The sequence below is a fragment of the Pempheris klunzingeri genome, chromosome 1 (assembly GCF_042242105.1).
Source record: "Pempheris klunzingeri isolate RE-2024b chromosome 1, fPemKlu1.hap1, whole genome shotgun sequence".
NCBI classification, from domain to species: domain Eukaryota; kingdom Metazoa; phylum Chordata; class Actinopteri; order Acropomatiformes; family Pempheridae; genus Pempheris; species Pempheris klunzingeri.
In genome coordinates this window covers 2,766,113-2,791,645 of record NC_092012.1, presented here as the reverse complement: position 1 = coordinate 2,791,645, position 25,533 = coordinate 2,766,113, and the positions used below count along the sequence as shown (strand labels likewise).

At 40.8% G+C, this 25,533-nt stretch overlaps 1 protein-coding gene across 1 annotated transcript; it reads left to right on the top strand.

Annotated features, from left to right (window-relative positions):
* Nucleotides 1-9,192: 9,192 nt before the first annotated feature.
* Nucleotides 9,193-25,055, top strand: drd4b (dopamine receptor D4b). The gene is made up of 4 exons (XM_070834113.1): nt 9,193-9,441; nt 12,770-12,882; nt 16,081-16,676; nt 24,853-25,055. The coding sequence occupies exons 1-4, from the start codon at nt 9,193-9,195 to the stop codon at nt 25,053-25,055; spliced, it is 1,161 nt and encodes a 386-aa protein (XP_070690214.1).
* Nucleotides 25,056-25,533: the final 478 nt, after the last annotated feature.

The following is a 25,533-nucleotide window of genomic DNA, read 5'->3' as shown; positions in this document are numbered from 1 at the left end:
AGCACACACACACACACACACATACATATATATATACACACACACACACACACACACTGTCGCTCAGTAATTAGCCTTATCCCATCAATCAGCTCCATCTCATAGTGCTGCTAGCTTCTTATGAATTTTTCAAACCAACTCAGTCTTGAAAGGAGGGAGCACTTCAGTGACTGATCTATAAGGGCTTATCTTATCATTTTGTGTGTGAGAATAAGAGAGAGAGAGAGAGAGACGACCTGGGGGGCTCCGACACCATAACAGGCTCATTTAAGGACGGACTGACCTTTAAAAACTGTGGTCAACTGGCAGGAGCACATTAAAATAGGATCCTGGGGGTGAAAGGAGCTCGGCAGCATTTTAAATCTGATTTTCTGACGCTTTCACCACCATGTGGACGTTCGATCATTATCTATAAAATGCCACTATTTGACAGAAGTTATGTCGCTGATATCAAGAATAAAAAGGCCAAAATGAGTTTAGACTGTTAGTAAGACTTGGAAATCTACTCTCCCGTCTTCTTTTTTGTCGATATATGATATGTTAAGGATTATGGAGGCGGATCAGTTCTTTCATTTTGTTTTATTCTAAGGATTTATTTAACCCTTTCACGCATGAATTATGATAACCTCAGTCAGGATTTATATTTCTTTTACTTATTATCTATTATTTATCTTTAGGCATGAAAAACAAGATTTGAACTTTTTTTTTTTTCAACCCAAATTTTATAAAGATATTTTTACATGTCCAGTAGTTGAAATGTAGCCAGTGATGCATGATGTACAATTCAGTGGACATGTGATTAATCATAATTTCCTCCCAATATAAAATCATATATAAACCCCAATATAAACCCCATATCTTTCTTACCTGTATGGTTTCTTTTTCTAGAAGGTTTGAACAGAAAAAAAACGAGCAACTTGGTGTTTCTGTCTGTCTGTCGGCCATCTTGGTTTCCCTTTTTTTTTTTCACTTGCAGTGGCTTCCCACTGGTAGCAGTGGATGAGATGATGCAGTAGCTTCCACTGTGGTGGCTGATGTGCAGCTACGCCATCAAAACTCATGAATATACAAGAAAACAGCTTTTGAATAGCTGCACACTGTAGTGACCTCTATGCATGAAAGGGTTAAAGGTTTTATTTCAAGGGTTGGATGTTTAACCATGTAAAGCACTGTGTAACTTACAGAAATAAAGTATAGAAATATCATTATTTATTATTATTATTATGCGCATTTCAGTTTCTAATCCACAATAAACTTGGAAAGTAACGCTAAACCCTTAAAGAAAAAAGTAAATCGTAAAGACCCTTTATAGGGCACTCACTGAAATACTTAGAAATTCTAAATTTCAACCCTAAACCATTACTGGTGGTCATTACAAGACTTTTTTTTACTTTTGTGAGTTTTTCAACAAAAAAAAAAATCTCAATGTTATGGTGAAAATGAAGGTCAGTGAAGTCACCATATATGGTTTCTTGCCGGTCCGTCATGTAGCCTGATTGTCGCTGACTGGCTCGGAGAAATCTGGTAGTTCTGCTGCCTCATGGTGAGGAAGGGGCGGCCATTTTGAACTCCCACTTAAGTTACCAAGTATGGTCCCTTGCCTGATAAAGTGTTAAACATCAGTGCCACTTCCTATTTCTACCCTCCACGGCCTCATCTTGTATTTATACTTCAGACTTCTACAGCTGGTTTCTTGGTGTCTTTCTACCAGACAGTCCTGCAGATATTCAGTAACTGTAATGATCTGTTTGGACTCTTTAGGACTTCTTGTAAAATAAAAACCACTTTGTTTCTGGTAAACACTTAAAAACTCTGAATCACATTAATCATCACATTATTCTAATTTCAGCCCTGAACTCTTTTCTCGCCTCTGACTCAGAATCGCAGCCGCATGCTGACACGGATTCATTTGGTAATTTCTGTCAGGAAATCTTTTTTTGGGGGGAAAAAACGCCACCAAATTGCTCGTATTAATCGAGCCTGTAGCTTTGACTCGGTGTGATTCATCCCTGCGTCAGATTCTGCACATCGAAAGAGACGCCTCCATTCAGTTTACCATCCCGCTCTCATTTAATCACTGAATTCAAGTGGAGGAAAACAAGATGAGCTGACATGGTTTCCTTTGTTTCCATTTTAAGGGCTGATCCTCCTTCTCTTTATGTATTCTCTGCCTAAAGGATTTAAGGCGACTTTAACATCTGCGTTGAGTTTTTTCCAGTCATGTGTGCCATTCTCCTTTTCCTCCCGAGGCTCTGTGACAACGTGTGAAAAACTAATTGCTGCTGACTTTATTCTAATGATATTCATGCCACAGGAGCAGCCGTGGCACAAACACCTTTACTCTGAGATCAAAAGTAACAGTCGCTAGAAAACTCGTCAGCTGTTTTCTGCATGTGATGTCTGACGATAGCGTCGTGGGGCGACACGTTAGACGACCTGGGATTAAAAGCCTCTCTGCTCTCTGTTGATACCAGTTTTTGGAAGCTAAGATTAGTTTTTCTGAAGTGTAAAAATATTTGCTCATTGAAGTTTTGGGTCTGTGAGGTTGGAGGAATAAACAAAAACTGGCTGTGGGTGTTTTAAGGCTTCCCAGTGTCAGTTCACACAATATCAAAGAGGAAGGAAAAAACAATGTGTAAAGAAAATAACAGTTCAGATATTAAAAAAAAGTATAATTCTTCACTAAATCTCTCCACAGAGCAGCAAAGAATTAAACACATAAACATCATATTTCTATCATGTTTTCTTTCCAACTGTTGAGGAGCTTTTTTAACTACATCAGCTCATTTCCTCCTCTTCTTCTTCTTCTATGGTATAACAACATGCTAATGCTAAAGCTCGTCTTCTACTGCGTTATAATGGCATGTGTTCAGAGACCTCCACTACACACTGACACACTGACTAACTAGCACATACACACTATAGACCTCCACTACACACTGACACACTGACTAACTAGCACACACACACACACTATAGACCTCCACTACACACTGACACACTGACTAACTATCACACACACTATAGACCTCCACTACACACTAACACACTGACTAACTATCACACACACACACTATAGACCTCCACTACACACTAACACACTGACTAACTAGTACACACACACACTATAGACCTCCACTACACACTAACACACTGACTAACTAGCACACACACACACACACTATAGACCTCCACTACACACTAACACACTGACTAACTAGCACACACACACACACACTATAGACCTCCACTACACACTAACACTAACTGTAGAAACTTGACTTATGAGAAAAAAGGCGAAGAAGAAGTGCAGTTTCTCAAATATCACTTAATAAACTGTGTGTACGTTGACGTCTGTGTGAAGAGTTCTTCTTCTGTGGTAGATGGCGTTGTGGCCTCTGGTCCTGTTAATCATCATGTTGGCTCTGTTCAGTGTTAACACACTCATCGCTGATGAAGATAATTTAAAAATTTTGACCTATTTTCCCCCCACAGTTCCACTTCGTCACACTCACATCAAAGCCGGACGGTTCGGGAACGTCAGGGTTGATGAGAAGTTGTCAGAAGTTGCGGGAAACTTTTAATTATGGTACATTTAATTATAGAAGGCAGGACCGCTCCGTGGATGTGAACCTCCATCAAAGTGAAGCAGGGTGTCATAATTCACAAGGGGAGACGCATTTACTCGTTACACCAGATGGTGTTCGGAGGTGGAGGATTTCTTTTTGGCTTCTCTTGGGAAAGTTTGAAGAAATGTATGAAAAATGTGACACGGCCGACAAGGAGATTACATCCAAGTGAAGCCGTGTTACCGGTAGAAGTTGTTGAACTAGCAGGATTAAAACTCATTAGACTGTGGATGTGGTAGAAGAGGTTATAGTAGCAGAAGGGCAAAGGCAAGTCGCTGGTCTGCCCCTGCTTTGATCAACACAGTAACCCTGAAAACGTCTGCATCACGTCCCACCGGGCTTTAAGTCCCACAGGGAGCGTTTCAGGCGTGGAGAGTTCAGCCTGGCTGATTAGTCGACTCAGATTTTGTGGATTTGGTCATTTTCCTGCTGAGCAATTAGGCTACGTTTCTTATTTTGTCTGCTTTGAATGTGCTTCTTGGATGCATTTCCTGCTTTGTTGTGCTGCAGCTGCAGACAGCAGGTTAAAGTCACAGTCAAAGTGTTTCTCCAACATTCAAGATGAACTTCTTCATATTTTGCATATGAAAAGTGGGTTCTGTTTGCCGTCTGTTTGTCCGACTTCTTGCCCACCTCACCTGCTCTGTGCCGCTTGATGTGGCCGCACTTCTGGTGGCCTTTGAAGCGTCAACTAGAGTGGACGCCATCAGCTCCAGCTGCCGCAACGCCGACGTCCTTGTGATGTTGTGTTTTAGCCGTAAGCTGTTAGTTTGTATCTGAACTAACACTTTCAAACACACATGAACACAAACTGAGGCAGCAGTAGACCAGTGACTCAAGGTAAAATCACTGTTTTTGTCAATGGAGTCTGGTGGCTTTGAAGGACCTTGGAGAGGGCTGTCTGATGGTATATATTCTAAACATACCGTACACTTAAACTGACTTTAAGGAGGCTAACATCTGTTTTTCCTGCTTCCCCCGTTCACAGCGGCACATTTCTTAGCTCCTGTGCCGGTGTTAATTCTTCTAATGTTAAATTAGAACTTTAATATCACCATAAAATGTTTTTGACCTGCACAAGAGCCGTGTCTGAGAACGTCCAGGACAAAAACAAGATACAACACTCACTCTAACCGATAAGCAGGAACCAAAGTTAGGACTATAGATACACGCCTACGCAAACAACATTCACAACTGTTAGAATATTATTATATTATTATATTATACTCCCTCTGATTCATTTTGCACTGCTACTGTATTTTATTGCATGTTTTTACACCTGTTTTATCTATTATATTGTATGTTTTATGTGTATTCTGTACGGCGACCTTGTGAGCTTTGAAAGGCGCCCTAAAAATAAAATGTATTATTATTATTATTATTAATATTATAAGCATCACTTCAGGGTCGTGCTACTTGTGACGCACGAACCCCAACGGCCACGACTCTGTCCAAGAACACCTTAAAAACAGACATTTAACTCTCCGGAGAGGTCTGTCACGAGCCCAGCGCTGCACCTACTTTACCTGTGACCTGAATAAACTTCTCCTGAGACCGACTGAATCCTCCGGCTGTCAAAACAAGGACCGAGGGGTCCTAACAACAACGCCAGGCTAACAATTCGCCTTTGGCCTCCAAAAACATGGCCGCCACCAATCACAAACAACTTTACGAAGGGTTTGGAAATTAGCCAAAACTCATCCACTGCTTGTTCAGTTATCAAAAATGTTAGTAGACATTTTCACTCCATACTTGGAAAGACGAGCGCCAAACCATTTTGAGCGCCACAAACAAGTCTGGTCCTTAATTTAGTAACTTAATTTAGATTTCATGCTCCATCACAGTGTCAAGAAGAGATGAATCCAGTATGTGGTTGGTCGTGCTCCTTCTTTAAATAGAATTAAAGTTTTCCCATTCCTCCATGTGGTTTTAATTTTGGGACATCAGAACTACTCGCTCCCGTTGACCATAAAAAGGTTTTTTATCTTTGTAATCCTCCTCCACCTCTGTCAGCTCACATTCCCACACACCAACTCCCTCCGCTGACATTTTGTTGACGCGCTGTCGGTGAACAAGCTGAACATTTCTTTTTGAGGGATTTCATGCTGCTCATCAGCTCAAAAGCTGTGTAACCTCTGCGTGTTCAGCCAGAGCTGCGATGGATTCCTCCTCAGGCAGAAAAAAAAGAGCCTGGAAACTACTGACTGAGAGCAGAAGAGCTGAAATCTGTTCTCAGTGTCAAAATGTACACGTACTGCAGAGAAAAACTGTAATAACACAAACCCTCTGCCTTCTGTTAATCATTTCAGCCTGTTTGAATAAACTGTTTGGTTTAATTTATAACAAAACATCATGTTTAATGAGCTCCGGTTTTATGTTTTGTGTGCTAACTTGTAAAGTAAATTTTGGTTGGTTAGATCGCTTCAGCAGGCAGCCGACAGCTAACAGGCTGCGATGGATATCATGAAATCCTTCAGGGCCCTTAACAGGCTCAGAGTGTTATTCTAAGTGTGTGACAGCATTATGGAAAGGATCCCTACAGAGAGAGACCTGGAAGATCCTTTTGGTTTAACCACAAACAGACGTTATATCGCTCTCTGCACACACACCAGACTCCATTCACAAAAACAGTGATTTTACCTCAAAGAACACAGGAGTTGCTGGTCTCTGCTGCTTCAACTGGTGAGCTTATTTCTGCTAATATGTGTTACACAAATATTGTGTTGGAGCCAAACTAATCCTTTAAAACACCAAAGTCACAAAATGGCACAAATAAACTAACAGATCGAGGCAGCAGGTCGAAGCAGCAACTCCTGTGTAAAATCGCTGTTTTTATCAATGGAGTGTGGTTGCTGTGAAGAGAGGGATATAACAGAAGGATTACTGATGTGGTTTGATTGGAGTAAAGCTCAAGTAAATCTTTGCTGTTGTTGCTTTATCAATATTCACCTGTGTTAGTTATTAGTTGTGAGATATCTATATTTATTATCAGTTTCCAAGAGATGGAATGTAACTCTACTCTAAGTACTTCTTATTTCATGACTAAACTATTCATATGGTATTTTCATGTTAATTATATGACAAAACAGCTTCTATTTCTAATAAGAAAAACTTTTAATCACATTTTTATTTATATGTTTTACCTACTTATATTCATTTTACCTTATTAGTAGATTAGTACAGTAAATATTACAGTGAAATTAAACAACAACTACCAGTTTTTTACCATAAAAACAACAGTAGTTGGCAAAAAAAAAACCTTATATTTATTTGAAAATACAGTGTTTTGATCTCTTCATCAGGTGAAGACGTGATCAGGTGGTGTGATGAAGGTCGAGCGACCCTACGCTGTGTTTTAAATAAAGCTTTTTCCACCTAGAATTTAAATTTTCTTCTATTTTTCTCACTCATGTTAGGTTTTTGATGATGATGTTGTATCAGGTCACATCCGCTGCTCTGCATTAAAAGTTTTTCAGTCTCTTCCGTGCCGTCGACTTCATTTGCGTGACTTTTAGCTCGGCGTCCATTATGAATTATACTGTAAAGTCATTAAAACTGAGTGCATCAGGTGTTTTGTTTGTCTAAACTCAGAGGTGGAACATAACTGTGTACTTTTTACTCAACTACTGCACTTTAATGCTAATTTGAGACACTTTACTTTTTTTATTTTCCTGCTTTTCTACTTTTATCTGGCACCTTTAATTACTTCACAAATTCAGATTTACTGCTTGCTTGCTCTTGTACATTAAATACGCAAAATGTACAAGTGCTGCTCAGCTCCTGCATTGAGTGCTTTGACTTTTAAAGCTTTAAGTAGATTTTCCTCATTATATTTTCTTACTTAAACACATTTTCAGAGCAGTGGGGTGTTTCCACAGTGCGGTATTAGTGTTTCCACTTTAAGGATCTGAACACTCACATGGTGGTGAGTGTGTGTAGTGACGCGAGGAAATAATGTAGACAGAAGGTTTTTGTGGAACAGCTTGATGTTATATGTCAAGTTTTTTATTCTTTAATCTTCCATTATACTCCACTAAATAACAACTCTCTGAGGAGTCTCTCTACCCTGTTTTCCACCATATTTTCCTCGTGTTATCGTCTGGTTCAGGTTTGTTTATCTGTCTCTTTCTCTTTCTCTTCAAAACCTCTGGGTTTGTGATGTTTTAGGTGTAATAAAAGCAAAATATGGTGATCTATGTTGCTTCTCCTGCTTTCACTGATAAAAAATAGTTGCATGATAAAAGAAAAAACATGCAAAGAGACTAAAAATAAACACTAAATGACCAGAAAGAGACACACAATGACTGAAATGTGCAAAAATACTACAAAAACAAACGAAATTACTCGCAAAACACCTTTAAACACCTCTAACCCAAACCAGGAGGAGAGAGTTCATGACTGCAGAACACACAGAAGCATCCAGAGCGACTAGAACACATTAAAACAACTACAAATTCACCACTAATGACCAGACAGAGACATCCAGACCATCCAGTCTGTCTGGGATCACATGAAGAGACAGAAGGAACTGAGGTTCCTTCTCCAACATGTTTGGAGGAACCGACCTGCTGAGTTCCTTCAGAAACTGTGAAGAACTGACTCTGTTTTGAAGGCAAAGGGACGGTCACAACAAATACTGATTCAGATTCAGATTCTTCTTCTGTTTGCTCACTTTGCATTTTGTAAACAATAAAAAAATTTATTTCATATATTTGTATTTATGATTTTTTTTAATTTTAGACATATATATGTGTGTGTTTATTTATTTATTATAATTTATTTGTATTTTTATTTTTTTTTAATTAGATTTATTTATTGGGGAGTGCACACTATTAACACTATTTTATTTTATTAAATTTATTTAATTAATTAATTTATCTAATTAAGTTTTTTATATAATATTTTTCACATGCAGGTGACATGTAACTGCAGTTTCAACATCTTTTCAGTGTTTGGACCTGTTTCACACTAGAGGCTAAAAAATATGAAGTTTCATCCACATTTTATCCAGCAGACAGCTGCACTTCTGCTCCAGGCTGACTGGAGTTATCAGTTATTGATCAGTAATAATAATAATATTGCTGTAAACTGCTCCGTGTTATCTGGTGTCCTGCTCAAACAGCTGATTCAGTTTCCGCTGTGACTGAGCACGAAGCGAACAGCAGAGCTTCAGTAAGCAGATTTGCGCGGATGGATTTAAGCCGTCGCCTCCTGATTCGTCCGCTCCGCTAACTTATTCCCAGAGGAGCAGGCTGAGGAGACGGCGGGGAAACCGATCGGCGTAATGCTGCGGGAGTCTGGCACCGTCGGACCCGTTCGTGTGAAAGAAAAGTGACACTCGGGCTGGATCAGGCGCGTAAAAGGGGAGTCTGGAGAGCGGTGCGCACCGGGGAGGAGCGTCCTCACTGGGGGGGGGGAACTCACCCAGACTTCACCTGTGACGCTCCTGCTTATCCCGGGGCTGCAGGACACGATTCATAGATGAAAACCGCCCCAGAGAGAGGCGATCTCCGTCGGACAAGGAGCCCGTCAGCCTGCGGCGCGCGGCCGATCACCGGCGACCATGTCGGACGTCTCCACGGATTTTAGCAACGACACCGAGCCTGCGGCCGCGGGCTCCAACTACAACTTCCCTGCGCTTATATTCGGGATTTTGCTGATTGTGATCATCACAGGTGGAAACGTGCTCGTGTGCCTGAGCGTGTACCTGGAGAAGGCTCTGAAAACCACCACCAACTACTTCATCGTCAGCTTGGCGTTTGCAGACCTGCTGCTGGCGGTGCTGGTTCTGCCGCTCTTCGTTTACGCAGAGGTAAGCGCCGACCTACGGCAGCCCACATGGATTACTGCACGGGTCAGCCTCTGAGGGAGGGGGGCAAGGGGTCAGAGGGGAGCCAGGGGCCATATTGTCCGTAGTGAGTTGTACCATTTAGTTCTCCTCATCTCCAGTCTGAACTCAACACTGAGGCTGCAGGGTCTCAACCAACAGCAGCACCCGAGAGCTCTGCTTCACCTGCAGAAGCTCACAGAGAGACACGAAACCACTAAAGACAGACACAGAAAGTAACACAGTCGGACTACGGACACATCCAAAAGGCTGCCGAGGCACAAAGCAACTACAAACTCACACTAAACAACCAGAAAAACACTAAATGACAGAGGAAAGACACAACTGACAAGTGAAACGTGCAAAAAGACGACAAAAACACCCAAAATTACTTCAAAGACATGCAAAATGGCAACAAAGAGAAATAAAATCACTGCAAAACGCACAAAATGACCACAAAAACTCACTAAACCGCTAGTGAAAGAGACATGAAATGACCAGAGAGATGCTAAATGACTAATAATAGACGCAAAACAACTACAAAACCATGCAAAACAACCAAGAAGACCAAATCAACCACAAAGACGTGCTAAATGACCAGAAAGCGAAGTTGTCTCTAAAAAACACACAAAACCTGAACTGGAAACGGAAAGAGACACAAAACGACTACAGAAACATCCAAACATGCATGAAAACATGCAAATTACGACAAAGCTTCACAATAAGACCACAAAGACATGAAAATGTCTATAAAAACATGCTTAATGACCACAAAGAGACACAAAACAAGACCAGAAACAGATGCAAAAGTACTACAGAAGAACTACAAAACGTCCACCTAGACGTGCATAATGTCCACAAAGAGAGACAAAATGATTACGTAACACACCCCAACCATGAGGACGGACTACATGACACACAAAATGACCACAGAAACACACAAAAACACGACAATGACACGAAATGACGACAGATTCAGACATAAAAACCGGAAAGAGACACACAAGTACCACAGAAAGACACAAAGCGACCAGAAAGGCATGCAAAATAACTACAAATCCATACATAATGATCAGACAGAGATGTAGAATTACTACAGAAACATGCAAGACAACTTGAAATACATGCAAAACCTCTAACCCCAACAACAAAGACAGACTACATGAAACACAAAATGACCACAGAAACACACAAAACTGCCAGTGAGACACAAAATGACTAGAGAAGTGACGACACACAGAATGACTACAAATTCACACATATCGACCAGAAAGAGGCGTGCAATGACCACAGAAACATGCAAAAAGACGACAAAAACAGTCAAAGCGGCCACAGAAGCATGAAAAATCAGTACTAAGACATGCAAAATTACCACAGAAATGTGCAAAATTACCTCAGAAACGTGCAAAATTACCACAGAAACGTGCAAAATTACCTCAGAAACGTGCAAAATTACCTCAGAAATGTACAAAATTACCTCAGAAACGTGCAAAATTACCTCAGAAACGTACAAAATTACCTCAGAAACGTGCAAAATTACCTCAGAAATGTACAAAATTACCTCAGAAACGCGCAAAATTACCACAGAAATGTGCAAAATTACCTCAGAAACATACAAAATTACCTCAGAAACGCGCAAAATTACAACAGAAATGTGCAAAATTACCTCAGAAACGTACAAAATTACTAAAAAAACGTACAAAATTACTAAAAAAAACGTACAAAACAACTTGAAAGAAATGCAAACCCTCTAACCCCAACCATGAGGACAGACTACATGACCACATGAAACACACAAAACTGCCAGTGAAAGACACAAAATGACTACAAATTCACACATATTGACCAGAAAGAGGCGTGCAATGACCACAGAAACATGCAAAAAGACGACAAAAACAGTCAAAGCGGCCACAGAAGCATGAAAAATCAGTACTAAGACGTGCAAAATTACCACAGAAATGTGCAAAATTACCTCAGAAACGTGCAAAATTACCACAGAAATGTACAAAATTACCTCAGAAACGTGCAAAATTACCACAGAAATGTACAAAATTACCTCAGAAACGTGCAAAATTACCTCAGAAACGTGCAAAATTACCACAGAAATGTGCAAAATTACCTCAGAAACGTGCAAAATTACCTCAGAAATGTACAAAATTACCTCAGAAACGCGCAAAATTACCTCAGAAATGTGCAAAATTACCTCAGAAACGTACAAAATTACCTCAGAAACGCGCAAAATTACCTCAGAAATGTGCAAAATTACCTCAGAAATGTGCAAAATTACCTCAGAAACGTACAAAATTACTAAAAAAACGTACAAAACAACTTGAAAGAAATGCAAACCCTCTAACCCCAACCATGAGGACAGACTACATGACCACATGAAACACACAAAACTGCCAGTGAAAGACACAAAATGACTACAAATTCACGCATATTGACCAGAAAGAGGCGTTCAATGACCACAGAAACATGCTAAAATGGCTTCAAAGACACGTAAGAGGACTACAGAGATGATTGTAATGAGACATGATGGCCATAAAGACATTAGAAACACTTCAGTGTGTTTGTTTCTCTCCCAGTCTGACTGTCTGTTGGCTCCTAACCATCCATGACAGGAGCCTGTTCCTGCACCCTGAGAGCTCCTCGGTGCTGCTGGTGGGTCAAAGCCACACTTCTACAGGGACAAGGGTCCAATGAATGTTGGGTAAATCTTAGATGCTCTGGTTAAGAAAGTGTGGCTGATCTGATCGGGGGAAGTTAAAAACAGAGGAAAAGAGCATCCAGAGCCGCCTCGCTCACCTTTAATCAGGACTGACAAATGACAGGGGAGCAGCTGATGGTTCACACTGCTTATTAAAATTTTCCAGGCAATTTCCAGGCAATAAGACGGTTTTAACCACCTGCCCACTCGCCTGTCCGTCTAAATATCTCGGCGGCTCAGAGGAGGCCTGCTGAGGCTTCCCTCTAAGTCCGCCTTAATTAGCCGCATTTGTGATCTCGTTACCTGCGCCAAACGGCTGCAGCCGGTTAACCTACTGAGTGTCACACCGGTGGTCCGGTCCACATGCACCGGGTGGATTAGAGGAGTCAGCCTGGAAGTTAAAACCTCCCTAACCTGGGGAGGAGAAGTCAGGAGGGAGGGGAGAAAGTGAACAGAGCCGAGTTGTGTTTTAACGCGAGGAGGAATGTTTGTCTCGGCGCTGAGCTGTGGTGGTGAAACACAAGAGGATTAGACGTGTTTGTACTCAGATTTGGGGCAGCTAATGAGTGTGTGTGTGTGTGTGTGTGTGTGTGTGTGTGTGTGCAGTTTCAGGGCGGAGTTTGGTCCTTGAACATGCTGATGTGCGACGGCCTGATGACCATGGATGTGATGCTGTGCACCGCCTCCATATTTAACCTCTGTGCCATCAGCGTGGACAGGTACGTTGGGCGTCTGGCCGCTCAAGGTGTGGGTGCAGTTACCCATCATGCCCTCTGCTGAAATCCCTCTTTTGCAGACATATGATGACTTTGCAAAGTGTAAATGATAAACTGAGGCATAATATTGTTGAAAGTGCACTTGTTTCTCTTAAGAAAGATTCATTTTCAGAACGTACTTGTGTTTTTTTTGCACTAAAACAAAAGGGAAACATTTGGAGTTGTTGTTATTTAAAGACACCTCTGCTCTATAATACATCGAGCTTCCATATGACAACAATGACTTTCTCATTTTTACTAAAAGGCAGTGATATAAAATCCATATTTACTGTTTATTGTAGCTGTGAAAATGGAGTCTTTAACTATGAGACACCTCAAATCACCACTAAATTCTGTATTTCTTCACTGAGATGTTCAATATTTAGGCAGATTCTTATAAGAGAAGACTGAAATAGTATCTGCGGTACGTTAACTTGTGATTTTCATCATCAAAACCAAGTTTTCTTGCTAAATTTTGTGTCATATTTTGTAATTATAGACATTTTTAAGTGTAATATATATTTTGGATTATAGGTTAGATCATTGGAAATCGTAGTTTTAACAGAAGGCACTGCGACAAGTCAGCTTTAACAATATTTGACTCCTAGAAGATTATTTATTGTAGATGTTATGTTGTAGGTGGAAAATACAGTGTGATAATCCAGGATAATCCAGATAGGATGGTAATTTAAATGTTCATTTATACATTTCACCACATATGAAGTGGATTTTTAGAGAAAAACTAGTTTTTTTTTGTTACTTCTTCATTTTTTTCTAAATATTTTCCATTATTTAATCATTTTTAACAAAAAAAAAACATTTTTTATGATGTTTAAATATTATTTAATGCAATAAAGGGTTAGGATGGGAATAAGAAAGCAGCGTTGTTCACATTTGAACAACATTTGGGCGTCCTGCTGCAGAGTCCACACTTTAATTAGCCGAAATGAAAACTTGCCAAAATGATTGAGAGCAGAGGTGACGGAGGTGTTCGCAGCACGTTTTCTTTTCTGGCTGCATTATTCTCCAATTTGTTTTGTGGAAATAAACACATTGTTAAACTGTTAGCAAGAGAGAAGGGAAAAAATAAATTGGTGATTAGACAAGTGGGAGAGGATTTAGTGGAGGTTGAGACCTTGAAGTTATAATTACGGAGTAAATGCTGATGGAACAATAATGAACGTATCTGTGTTTAGACTGCTCCCCTACAAGCCTCGCTCTCCCTGTGCAGCTCTGTCGGGACATTAAGGCTCAACCAGCAGGCATCCGTTTAATTTACTACCCTCTTAAGTCATTAAGGACAAAAAATGTCCACTTTCCGAAAAAAACTGCTATAAAAACTTTACAGATTAATATTTTTTTCTGCATGAATCTCTTAAATAACTTCAGCCCTGCTCAAAACTACAAGGTTAATTAACTACAATTAAAATCCTGATAATTATTCAATATTTGACAGTTTTGATCAGGACTGAAGTTGATCAAAAGACTTAACCCCCAAAAAGCAGAAAATATGCAAAAATAATGCATCAAAGTCAATATTTTGGTTAATCTGAAATATCCAACGCTGATTTTAAAAAAACAACAACATTTGTTGTTTGGACAATAACTAATTTTTGTGTTTTTTTCATAAATAACAACAGTGACATCAAGTAATCAATTAATTTAAAGGGTTAAAATCCTCAAAATGATTGAATGTTTGGTAGTTTTGAGCAGGGCTGACATTATTTAAGAAAAAAATATTAATCTGTAAAGTTTTTATAGCAACTTTTTGGAAGAGGACGTTTGTCCTTAATGACGGTAGCACTTTTTTTTTTTTTCAGTGTTCTATTGATCGATTAGAAAAATGTACATTTGAATTCCAAAATTTGTCAGGAGAGACTTTCTTACAAAAAATGGTGCCATATGCAGTAAAACAGATGAAGAGGAAAACGTCCGTCATGATGTAAGAGGGTTAGTTTATCATTAATTCATCTAATCAAACTAAACATCCAGGTGTTTATAAATGTTATTTGATCAGTAATTAACAACCTGCCTGTTTATTAATGCAGCTGGATGTTTGGCTCTGTCGGAGCGCAGAGATCAGGGTTTCTGGATCAAACTGTTAGTCTGTGGATGGTTTTTGTTTTTTCTTTGCTGCTCGCTGATCACCTGATCACCTGATCACCCGATCACCTGATCACACCATATTCTGCTACAGCTATTGACTGAACAGACACTTAATGAACTGCAAATCTTCAAGATTGCAACTTTAAATGAGGACATTTCTGCTCACATGGACAAAAACTACAAACTTGATCAAACATTATGTAAAAAAACTTAGTTTCTATGAGCAGCAGGACTTTTAAACTACTCAAATCCAGCAGTGTGAATCCAGAAGATTACATCTGTGCAGCTTGTGTCCGTTCCTGCAGCCCACTATCACCTTAGCAGACGGCTGCGCTACATGGGGACCTGATTCTGTTTGACCTGAATGTAAATCAGGAAAAGGAGCAGTCATGCATTCAGCTCTGTGAGATCTTGTGAAAACGCAGTAACAGCTGCAGGATTCATTCATGTTATTTCCAAGACATCTCCAGTAACGTTCTGAGAGATAAACAGGTAGTTTAGCTTGCTCACTTATCTGATTATCAACAGCAGCGCAAACGAGGCGACACTCGTTGATCATAGACACAAAACTGAAATAAGTCGGGGGTTTTTTTGTCAGTAAACTAAAAACCAGCTCAAAATCTGATCCTGCAGGAAGAATGAACCAAAGCAGATGACAGCTGCAGAACATCTCTGCATGACAGACGGGTGATTTACATTTCAAACATGGAAAACCTGCAAAAAAGTAGAATTAACAGCAGCTGCTGCTGATGGTTCTGACTGGAGCTGCAGGAGGACGCCCTCCGTTTATTTCTTCTCCAGCTAGTCAGCAAAAGAGGAATTTTATGAGCAGATGGACGGGAGGGAAAAAACATTTGACCACTTTTTTGTTTTTACTTTGCTAACATCCAATTAATTTTGAAGTAATAATCAACTAAAATACAATTAATGACGAATTCTAGCTTTGAACTGACTGTAATTAGAGAATAAGAAGGAAAGATGTTAGTAGGTAAGAGGTGTTCGTCTGTTCAACGTGTCCTTTACAGTTTTCTTAGACCTCCTTCCTTTGTGCCGCAGGTTCATCGCCGTGTCCATACCCCTAAATTACAACCGTAAACATGTGGACCATCGTCAGCTCATCCTGCTGTCGGCCACCTGGCTGCTGGCCCTGGCCGTGGCCTCGCCCGTCATCTTTGGCATCAACAACGTGCCCGACCGCGACCCCAGCGAGTGCAAGCTGGAGGACAACAACTACGTGGTTTACTCCTCGGTCTGCTCCTTCTTCATCCCCTGCCCCATCATGGTCCTGCTCTACTTTGGGATTTTCCGCGGGCTGCAGCGCTGGGAGGAGACCCGGAAGCTCAAACTGCGCAGCAGCATCGAGGCCTGCAGGAAGCTGCAGCACGCGGCCGTCGCCACCGCCCTCCCCCCGCTGACGGGCACCATCCCCGGGCCTCTGCCCATGCCCCTGCCCAGGATCATCGAGAGGGACTTGGCCCAGTCTCGGCTGGACGACACGGACGACTACATACATCAGGAGATTCCTTATCCTCGGCAGTACAGGGAGAACTCTGTGCCCACGGTGACGTTCAGCCAGCAGCAGCGCAGGAAGAAGAGAGCCAAGATCAACAACAGGGAGAGGAAAGCGATGAAGGTGCTTCCTGTCGTAGTGGGTGAGTGTTCCAGTGCTCCCTCTTCTCCACCCACAGCTCAGACGACTCAGACAGCAGCTTTGACAAGTTGAGCTAAATAGAGCTAAAGAACCATTAACCATGTTTGTACGTCTGAATCCTGAACTACAAATCCCCTCTTTATAACACGCTCAGACTCTTTTAACAACTTTTAACTAAACTTGTAGCTTTCAGACGATCAATTCTCACTTTAATGATTCATTCGGTGTTTCTAAAAAAGGTCCTTTAATATACAACATGCACTTTTTAATGTCTTTAACAAAACAATGTGTCCCCCCCATGTGTCCACAGACCACCAAACCTGAAAACCTCCTGAATCCACCTCACTGTCCGCCATTGTTTTTACCTCACTAACTCGAGCTCTTGATAACACCAAGAAGTTGAAGGCGAGAGCGAAGCAGCAGATTGTTTCTGTTCCTCTAAAACCAAGTGTTCGGACTGAGGCTGGAAACAGCAGCAGCAGAGAAAAATGATGTGTTTTGTGAACATCAAACCATTAAACCTGTTGTAGTAGGTCCTCTGAATACAAGTATGAACTTCATAATGAGCTGAATATGGGGAATCTTAAATCGTGCCCCATTTTAATTTTTTTTTTTTTTACATATTTTGTGTTTGAAATGAGTCATAAAAGTACAAAAAGTGTTGGAATTGGTCCAGTAGGTCGCCTGGGCTGCAATGTCTTCAACACAACCCTTTGAGGCAACTTGTTTTACCCACTAACAGGCTCAGATTGTTATTCTAAGTGTGTGACAGCATTATGGAAAGGATCCTTACAGAGAGAGACCTAGAAGATCCTTTTGGTTTAACCACAAACAGCCGTTATATCACTCTCTTGCAGCAGAAAGTACCAAATATTGTCACTTTTCATGCTCTCAGAGCCATAAAAAACACAAAAACAGCCGTCATACTGTGAGGACGCTGCTTTTTACTGATGAAATGTTAAACACTGTGTTGTAAAAAGTCAGACAATGTGATGCTTTGCACGGCGCTCTAGTGACAAACGCAGCTTTTCATGAAATAATGAGCCCTTTCTGCTCTTTTCTGTAGCCAGCAGGTTTGAAGTCTCTTTTTGTCAGGTTTTTACAGCATATTTTAACAAATCAGATGCTTTTTTTCCCCCCAGAAACACATCATGAAAAGTGACAACATTTGGTGCTTCCCTCTTGACATGAGCCTCTCAGTCATTAACAGGAAAGCCAGCATAAGGTCAAAGTGCTAATCACGTCTTTCTCACGCTGTCAGGCTGCTAAATCAGAGAAAAACTAGGTCCATCAACACCTAATCAATAAAAAAAAGAAGAAAAAAACCTGTCTGACAACCTGTAAGTGCTTTTAATTAATATGATGTATATTAGAATTACAAACATTTACCCGATCGTCATCCTCCTCGTTATTATCTTATCCAGGGCAGCAACTAACTACTAACTGCATCCATTTTTCATTGACTATTCATCTTTCCATTGCATTCTTGATTAATTGATTAGTTGTTCGGTCGATAAAACGTCTCAGAAAATGGTGAAAAATGTCAATCAGTGTCTCTGAAAGTCCTCAGATGTCTCGTTTTGTCCCAAAAAACTAAAATATATTCAGTTTACAGTCACAGAGGAGGAAAAAAAAACTGGGAATATTCACATTTCTTCAGCTGGAATCTGAGGATTTTGACTTTAATCAATTATTAGATAGTTGGTGACAAGTTGAGAAGAAGTTGAGAATGAATGAATCATTGCAGCTTTAACTAGCTGCGTGTTAATTACTGTCCAAACTTTAGACCAAACACTCTGATCTCATCTGGTCAGCTGCTTACAGGAGATGTTTTCGCTCTTATTTCAGTTTTTCCCGTCGCCGTGTTGTTTCCTCTGCTGTCAGAGGAAGTCTTAGTTCAGGCTCCTTTCATCGCAGCCACTAGTGTATTTCAGTTATCTGTTTATTCACTGAGGCAGGAAATGGAAGTAAAATTGCTCCTGGACGGAAGGTGAGGCGTTTACGCGCTCAGCAGTTCAAAATGGTAATTACAGCCCTATTTAAAATCAGCTCGGCAGCATTTGTAAGTAAGCGTACAAATGTGCTGTTGTGTCTGGAGCCCATTAATCGAACGGGACCAGAAGATAAATTATAAACAAACTTTCTTCACACACTATCTTGAACTGTCTTGCCTGGATTTTCTTCCACGTGTGCACAGACGGAGGACACCTGAGGAGGTGTTTACCTGTTGCACGTCTTGGACTTTTCACCTAGTTATAGATGAAAACAGTTAATCATCTCTGGTGGCTTGTCTCTGCAGTTTAATTAACGTTTGTGCTGCAGCTCAGGTACAGAAGGTGTGAAGCTGATGACGTTCGTGCAGGTCGCCTGAGAGGGCCGGGATAAAAGCGTCACCTCTGACTGGCCGTCTCTCAACGAGCAGCGCCATTATAGCTTAAAGCCCTCAAATCCAATTATTATGCAACACATGATCTTACAGTTTCTCCCGTACAGAGACGGCAGCACAGGTTCAACGTTTGGACCAAAGAGCTACGGCAGAAAACTCTGTTTCAGTCTGTAAAATAAAAAAAATAAAAAAACTACTGCACTCTGTGTGCAGAATTTATGCAAAAACGCAGCGTTTGGCAGATTTTCAGCCAACTGTAGATTATCGACATGATGCGATGGTGTTAAAGGAGCATAAAACACTGATTTAGTGCAAACAAAGATGTCTGGTTTTTCAATTAAATGTATGTAAAATACATGATTAATTATTTAATACCCTTATGTATCGATCTGTTCCTTTTTATATGTGCTTCTATATTATTTAATATTTAATTATAATAATAATAATAATAATACTTTTCATACATGAAACAGACAGAAAATTACGTAAAAATTTTAAATCATTAAAGAATAGAATAGATAGAATGAGAGATAAATGTATGGAAGATTTTGTGAACAACGTTTGAAGAGGCGCACTAGTGCGACGTTAATGTTAACAAGACCAATTTAAATTTAAACAGAAAACGCAAAATGCAAAGTGAAAACACACAGATTGGATTTGGCTCACTTTATGATGTCATAAGGGGGATCTGTTGATCATGTGACCCCTCTGCAGGCCGACTGTCCCCACCCTTTTCCTCCCTTAAGGTGCGTTTCCATCAAACGAGAATCAAACATTGGCCTCGTGTTACTCGCTCAAGTTTGATCGGCAGATTATTTTTCTTTACTTGCACGCAGTAAACACAGCGACAGGAGCTTGTGCTAACTGGGGCTAATGCTAATTAGCTAATTAGCTACTTCGTGTCGCTCACTGGGAATTTACGTCTTCTCGCCTCTATTTGGTGTTTTTACTGTGAACGTAATTCAAAGTTGGAAGCACAACTCAACACCAGCTCCTGGTAACAAGATTACATTAAACCATGTTAAACCTGTTTCAGCGGGACCTCACGCATGAATACAAGCAGGAACTTCAAAATGAGCAAAACGTGGGACCTTTTAAAACCAGGATTATAAACCTCACGTCAAAGAGACTCGACTCTGACAGCAAACACACGATAACATCAGACGCTCTCCTCACAGGACACAGAAAGAAAAAAAAAAACACAGTGTTCTGTGTTGCACAGACTAAATAAAGTGATTTAGCTTCTCTCACGTCTCAAATAGCAGCAAAGGAGGAAGACTGATGGAGGAAAATAACACAAAAATCTAGATCTATCTTGATTAAATGCTGACTTGGAAACTGAAATACCAGTTCATGTCTAGTGCAGATGAGAGATGGTAATCAAAGAGCAGATGACAGAATGTAATGTGAGCGTTACAAAGATTTACTGAGGAGACTCTTTTTTTTTAAGAAAACAGGATGCACATGATTTCACTGGAGGCGTTACTGGACCTTTCTTTACTTGGTCGTGACATTTTCTTGCCTTAAGACTTAATATTTCGTCCTTCGAATATCTCAAGCATCCACCACCTGCACCTACTCCTTAAACTCCTCCACACATGGATCCCACTAGTGTCCAAATATATCCTTCATGTCTCAGAGTTCACGTAGGTTTGCACCCTCCTCCAGGCTGAACTCGTTTTATAATAAGCAGTCTTGTATTTAATTTCCCAGCCACTTAAACGCTGTAATATCACGGTGGTTATACAGTTCGAGACGCATCTGCGGTGGAAACTCTCCAGTTGCGTCTCGGAGGAGAGCAGCACAGTTTGCACTCAAATATTTATCGTACACTCAGGGTCGTACTGTAGCGCTTATTTAAAGAAGAGTACATATTTATCGTACACCTAAGGTCAGAAAGCTACAGTCTTCAGTGGGAACCGCGTGGGCAAATAAGCAGCTGCGCTCTGTGTCTAAAGCAGAGAGCAAAAGGTTAATCACAGCAGGTTATTAGATGGTTAGAGTGAGGATAAGACGTCAAGTATCGGTGTAATCATGTTGAAAAAAACCACACGATTATAACAGGAATCTCCCTCAGTGAGCCGCATGTGGTGTTTCAAATATTTATCTGTGCTGCAGCTACTAATAAAGCGGTTTTAATTATAAAAAGAAACATTTATAGGTGTTGCACAGTGTGTTTCTTTAGGCTGCACGAGGCGTAAATACAGTAAATTATTCAGGTTTTCAGTGCTGTAGATAATATTTGAGATTTTGCAAACAATATTCTTATGCTAAAAGAGGCTGTTTATCCGTCCGGCTGCAACTTTAACAGTTTAGTTTACTGTCAGCGCTCTCATAGCGACGTCTTAGGCTGCAGCCGTAGCTGTTTTAGGAAAAAATATATACACACTACTCACTAAAAGTTAGGGATATTCGACTTTCAGGTGAAATATATGGAAAATGTAAACAGTGAATGCTACAGTGATATTATATCATGAAAGTAGGGCATTTAAGTAGAAGCATGCACTGGTGATTTTATTCACCTTAAACAATTTACTGAAAGAAAATCTACCAACAGTGGTAGGTATACCACAACAAAACATGTTCAGTGTCTCAATAAATTGGGACGTGGCCAAAGGACGTCCACTCCTCTCCTTTCTGTGACTCTTCCAGTCTCTGTATCACTGTTCCAACCTCCTGATGACACTCTGTGACCCTCTAAGCTCAGTGAACACCTCCGTCTGAGGACTTCCTGTTTGAAGCCTCCAGTGTTGAGGTGCTGCTGATCAACTGTTAGGTGTCGTCTTGGTCTCATGATGTCAGAATGTGAACAGCAGGATGAGGAGGACTGTTTAAATACCAATTCTAACTGAAGCAGGAAATGTATTGGTGGATTCATGGATCAAACCTGTTGTGAATGTTGCTGTGAAGCTTCTTGTTAGAGAACAGCAGCTGGTGCAGAAAGTACTGAGACACTGAACAGTTGGACATGTGCATTCAAAGGTTTAGAGAAGGTCACATTAAGTTCACCTGGAAAGGTTAGAATACATTTTAGGTTCATCCTGAAACTTCACCTGAAAGCTGAACATCCCTGACTTTTAGTGAGGAGTGTATATACATCCCACTGTACACTTCCCATTCAGCTCCCTCAGGAGTTGGAACAGACCAAAAAAATACAGGTCTTTGTCACATGAACACGACTTCATATTAATGTCAACGTGAACAAATTGATTAGGCGACACTGTGTGCACACAACACGCGCTAACGTTAAAACAAAGTTGTGGTAAACGTTACGGTAAAAGGTTGTTGAGTTGAGTTACCCTCTAATTTGTGGACGTTCACAATGTCCCACTCAGGAGCAGCTAAATTATGTGCAACACCTGATGATAAAATTTGTATTTACTACTATTTCCCAGTGTGGAGGCTTAAAAACCTTGAACACAGACAAATGAAATCTCAGAAAGAGCAGCAGAGGAGGGATCCCTCTCCAGGACTGAAAACTATCACATACAAATAAAGTTTACATTTAATTTGCCTTACTGCAGAGTTTTGAGCGCCGACACGTATCCCTACATTTAACAGCATTATCAGCGCTGGCCTGAATGCATCTTATGAATAAGAAGTGTGCGTGGCGGACTACTCACAGCAGAGCCGTGGCGTATTATGCAAAGTCCTCCAATCTCCTGGAAAGAAAGACATAAATCCCATCCATCAACCCAACACAAAGCTAATAAATCGCCCCGGATCCGGTTTTATCACCAACATGAGACGACACCTGAGACAAATGGCCTCAGTTTGATTCAGTGACACGGTTATTCATAGTCCCCACCGATCAAGGAAACTAAGCTTATTAAGGTTGGTTATCATTTCCAGCTCAACTGCCTCAACAGAGAGCTCACGGGTGTTTGTTCAGGCAGGGAAGGACCTCGGGGTAGTTAAAGGAGAGGCTCTAAATCATGTTTCCACCATGACGTCTCAAAAACCGACCAGCAAAAGCAGAATAACCTTCCTGTCTCTGTCCTTGTGTGGTCAGGCTGTGTATTAAAGTTTATGGGAGTCGCTTTCTTGTGCTTCTGCATCTTCATCCTCTCCGTGAACTTGTCTTGTGAGGGAGCAGAGCAGAGCAGAGAGTCAAAGAATCCAGAATATATCGAACCCTCCTCGGGCGGTAATGTCTTGAGTTATGAGACAGCAGGCTCGTACGTTTTCCTACTGTGTCACTAATGAGCTCGGCCTGGTCGTGAATCACTTACAGTCACAGTCACACCGCCGAGTCGCCATGAAACACGTCACGTATTTGACGCCGTCCTGCTTTTCAGTGTGGATCTTTGGACGGGACAGAGAAGTAGAAACAGATGATGATGAGCACAGGAGCTAGATTTATTTTTCTATTGGCTTTTGATGCTAAAAAAAAAAAAAAAAAGTTTAAACATTTCTGAGTTGTGGTTTTTTTCTAATAGGTTTTGTTTCAAAATGCACAAAAAAAAATCAATGAAGAACAGTTTTCTCGACAAAGTGATCCTTATAAGTACGTAACTAATTAACATGGCTGAACTTAGTTGGAGTGACGTCGTCCAAACACCTTATTTTTGTCCCCAAATCATCATTTAAAAAAGATTTTGTTCTTTAAAACAAAAATCACACTGCTGTCATTTTAAGGCTTTTAGCCCTCTGACAGGTCACGTTGCTGATTTATTTAATTTCACTGCTCCTTCTGGCAAAAACAAGTGTGATTGGCACAAAAGAAGAAATACCAGCTCCCAGATGCACACTGTCACATTTTTGTGACACATTGAGAAATATCGTGTCACAATATTTTGCTATGTCCCTGTCACTCAGAGGATGCAGGCAAGACACAAGGAGTTCTGCACAGTAGTGAATCTGTCACCAAGTGTTAAAAACAAGGGTTTTACAGTCTAAAGTTGTGATTTAGAGGATAATTCCAGTATTTTTAAACATTTTCTTTTACATATTTTGGGTTCTAAATGATTTGTAGGTACAAAAAGTGTTGGAACTGGTCCGGTAGATCACCTCAGTCAATGGCTGTAATGTCAATCCTTTGGGACAACTGCACCTGATCAAAGTAGATCCACTAAAAGTGCTTGTTTTAGCCACTCACAGGCTCAGAGTGTTATTCTAAGTGTGTGACAGCATTATGGAAAGGATCCCTACAGAGAGAGACCTGGAAGATCCTTTTGGTTTAACCACAAACAGCCGTTATATCGCTCTCGGCACACACACCAGACTCCATTGATAAAAACATTAATTTTATCTTACAGAACAGGTGCTGCACACAACTCCTTGCTAGTCTCGTTGCAGTGATTTTGGTGTTTTAAAGATTTCATTCAGATCATAAATAACTTCTAAAATCCCCCAGGTCACATAATAACCTAAACAAACTAACTGATTGAGGCAGCGGTGGACCAGCAACTCCTGTGCTCTGTGACGTAAAATTACTGTTTTTGTCAATGTAGTCTGGTGTGTGTGCAGAGAACGATATAACGGCTGTTTGTGGTTAAACCAAAAGGATCTTCCAGGTCTCTCTCTGTAGGGATCCTTTCCATAATGTTGTCACACACTTAGAATAACACTCTGAGCCTGTCAGTGGATCAAACAAGCTCTTTTAGTGGACCTACTGGTGTGGTTGTGCAGCCATTTAAGCTCTTTCATGGCTGCTGGCTGAGCCTCTACTGGACCAATTCCAACACTTTTTTACCTTCCAGTCATTTCAAAACCAAAATATATATAAAAAAAAAAAAAAACAGGGCCCTTGATGACTAATGCTCATCTCCCTCTCCATATTTCCATGCAGGCTGCTTCTTGTTCTGCTGGACGCCGTTCTTCGTCGTGCACACGACGCGAGCCGTGTGCCTGACGTGCGACATCCCTCCCAGTCTGATGAGCACCGTCACCTGGCTGGGCTACGTCAACAGTGCTCTCAACCCCATCATCTACACCATCTTCAACACCGAGTTCAAGAAATTCTTCAAGAAATGTTTCCGCAGCTGCTGCTGACACCAGATTTCACCTCCGCGGACACTTAAAGGGAGGAACTGGGGAGATGGAGCCCGCCAAAGACATTTTGGATTTGGTTGGATTAACAGCAAACAACTCTTGATTGGGGGGCGTCCAGTTTAGCCACAATCAGCTCCTCTCTGGGCTGCCAGCTGGATGTGGATGACTGATAGTATCTGGCTGAACACACTGAAATACTGAAGCAGTTACTGGGGGATGACCTGTTTGGGATAACGGCTCAAACAAAGTGATGATATTGGAAAGGAAAGCCGCATAAAGCAGTTCAACATGGAGGACACAAACTGAAGTGTCTCAAAGGAGATTTTCACCATTGACAGTCCGTCTGTGCAGCACTTTTTCTTTTCTCTTTTTTTTTTGAGCGTGCTGTACATCAGGCTGAGTTGAAGTTATGGTCTGCCAGTTCCAGTGAACGAGGTGGGATTTGTACTGAGCCTGGGCTGCCTGAAACGAATCAGGG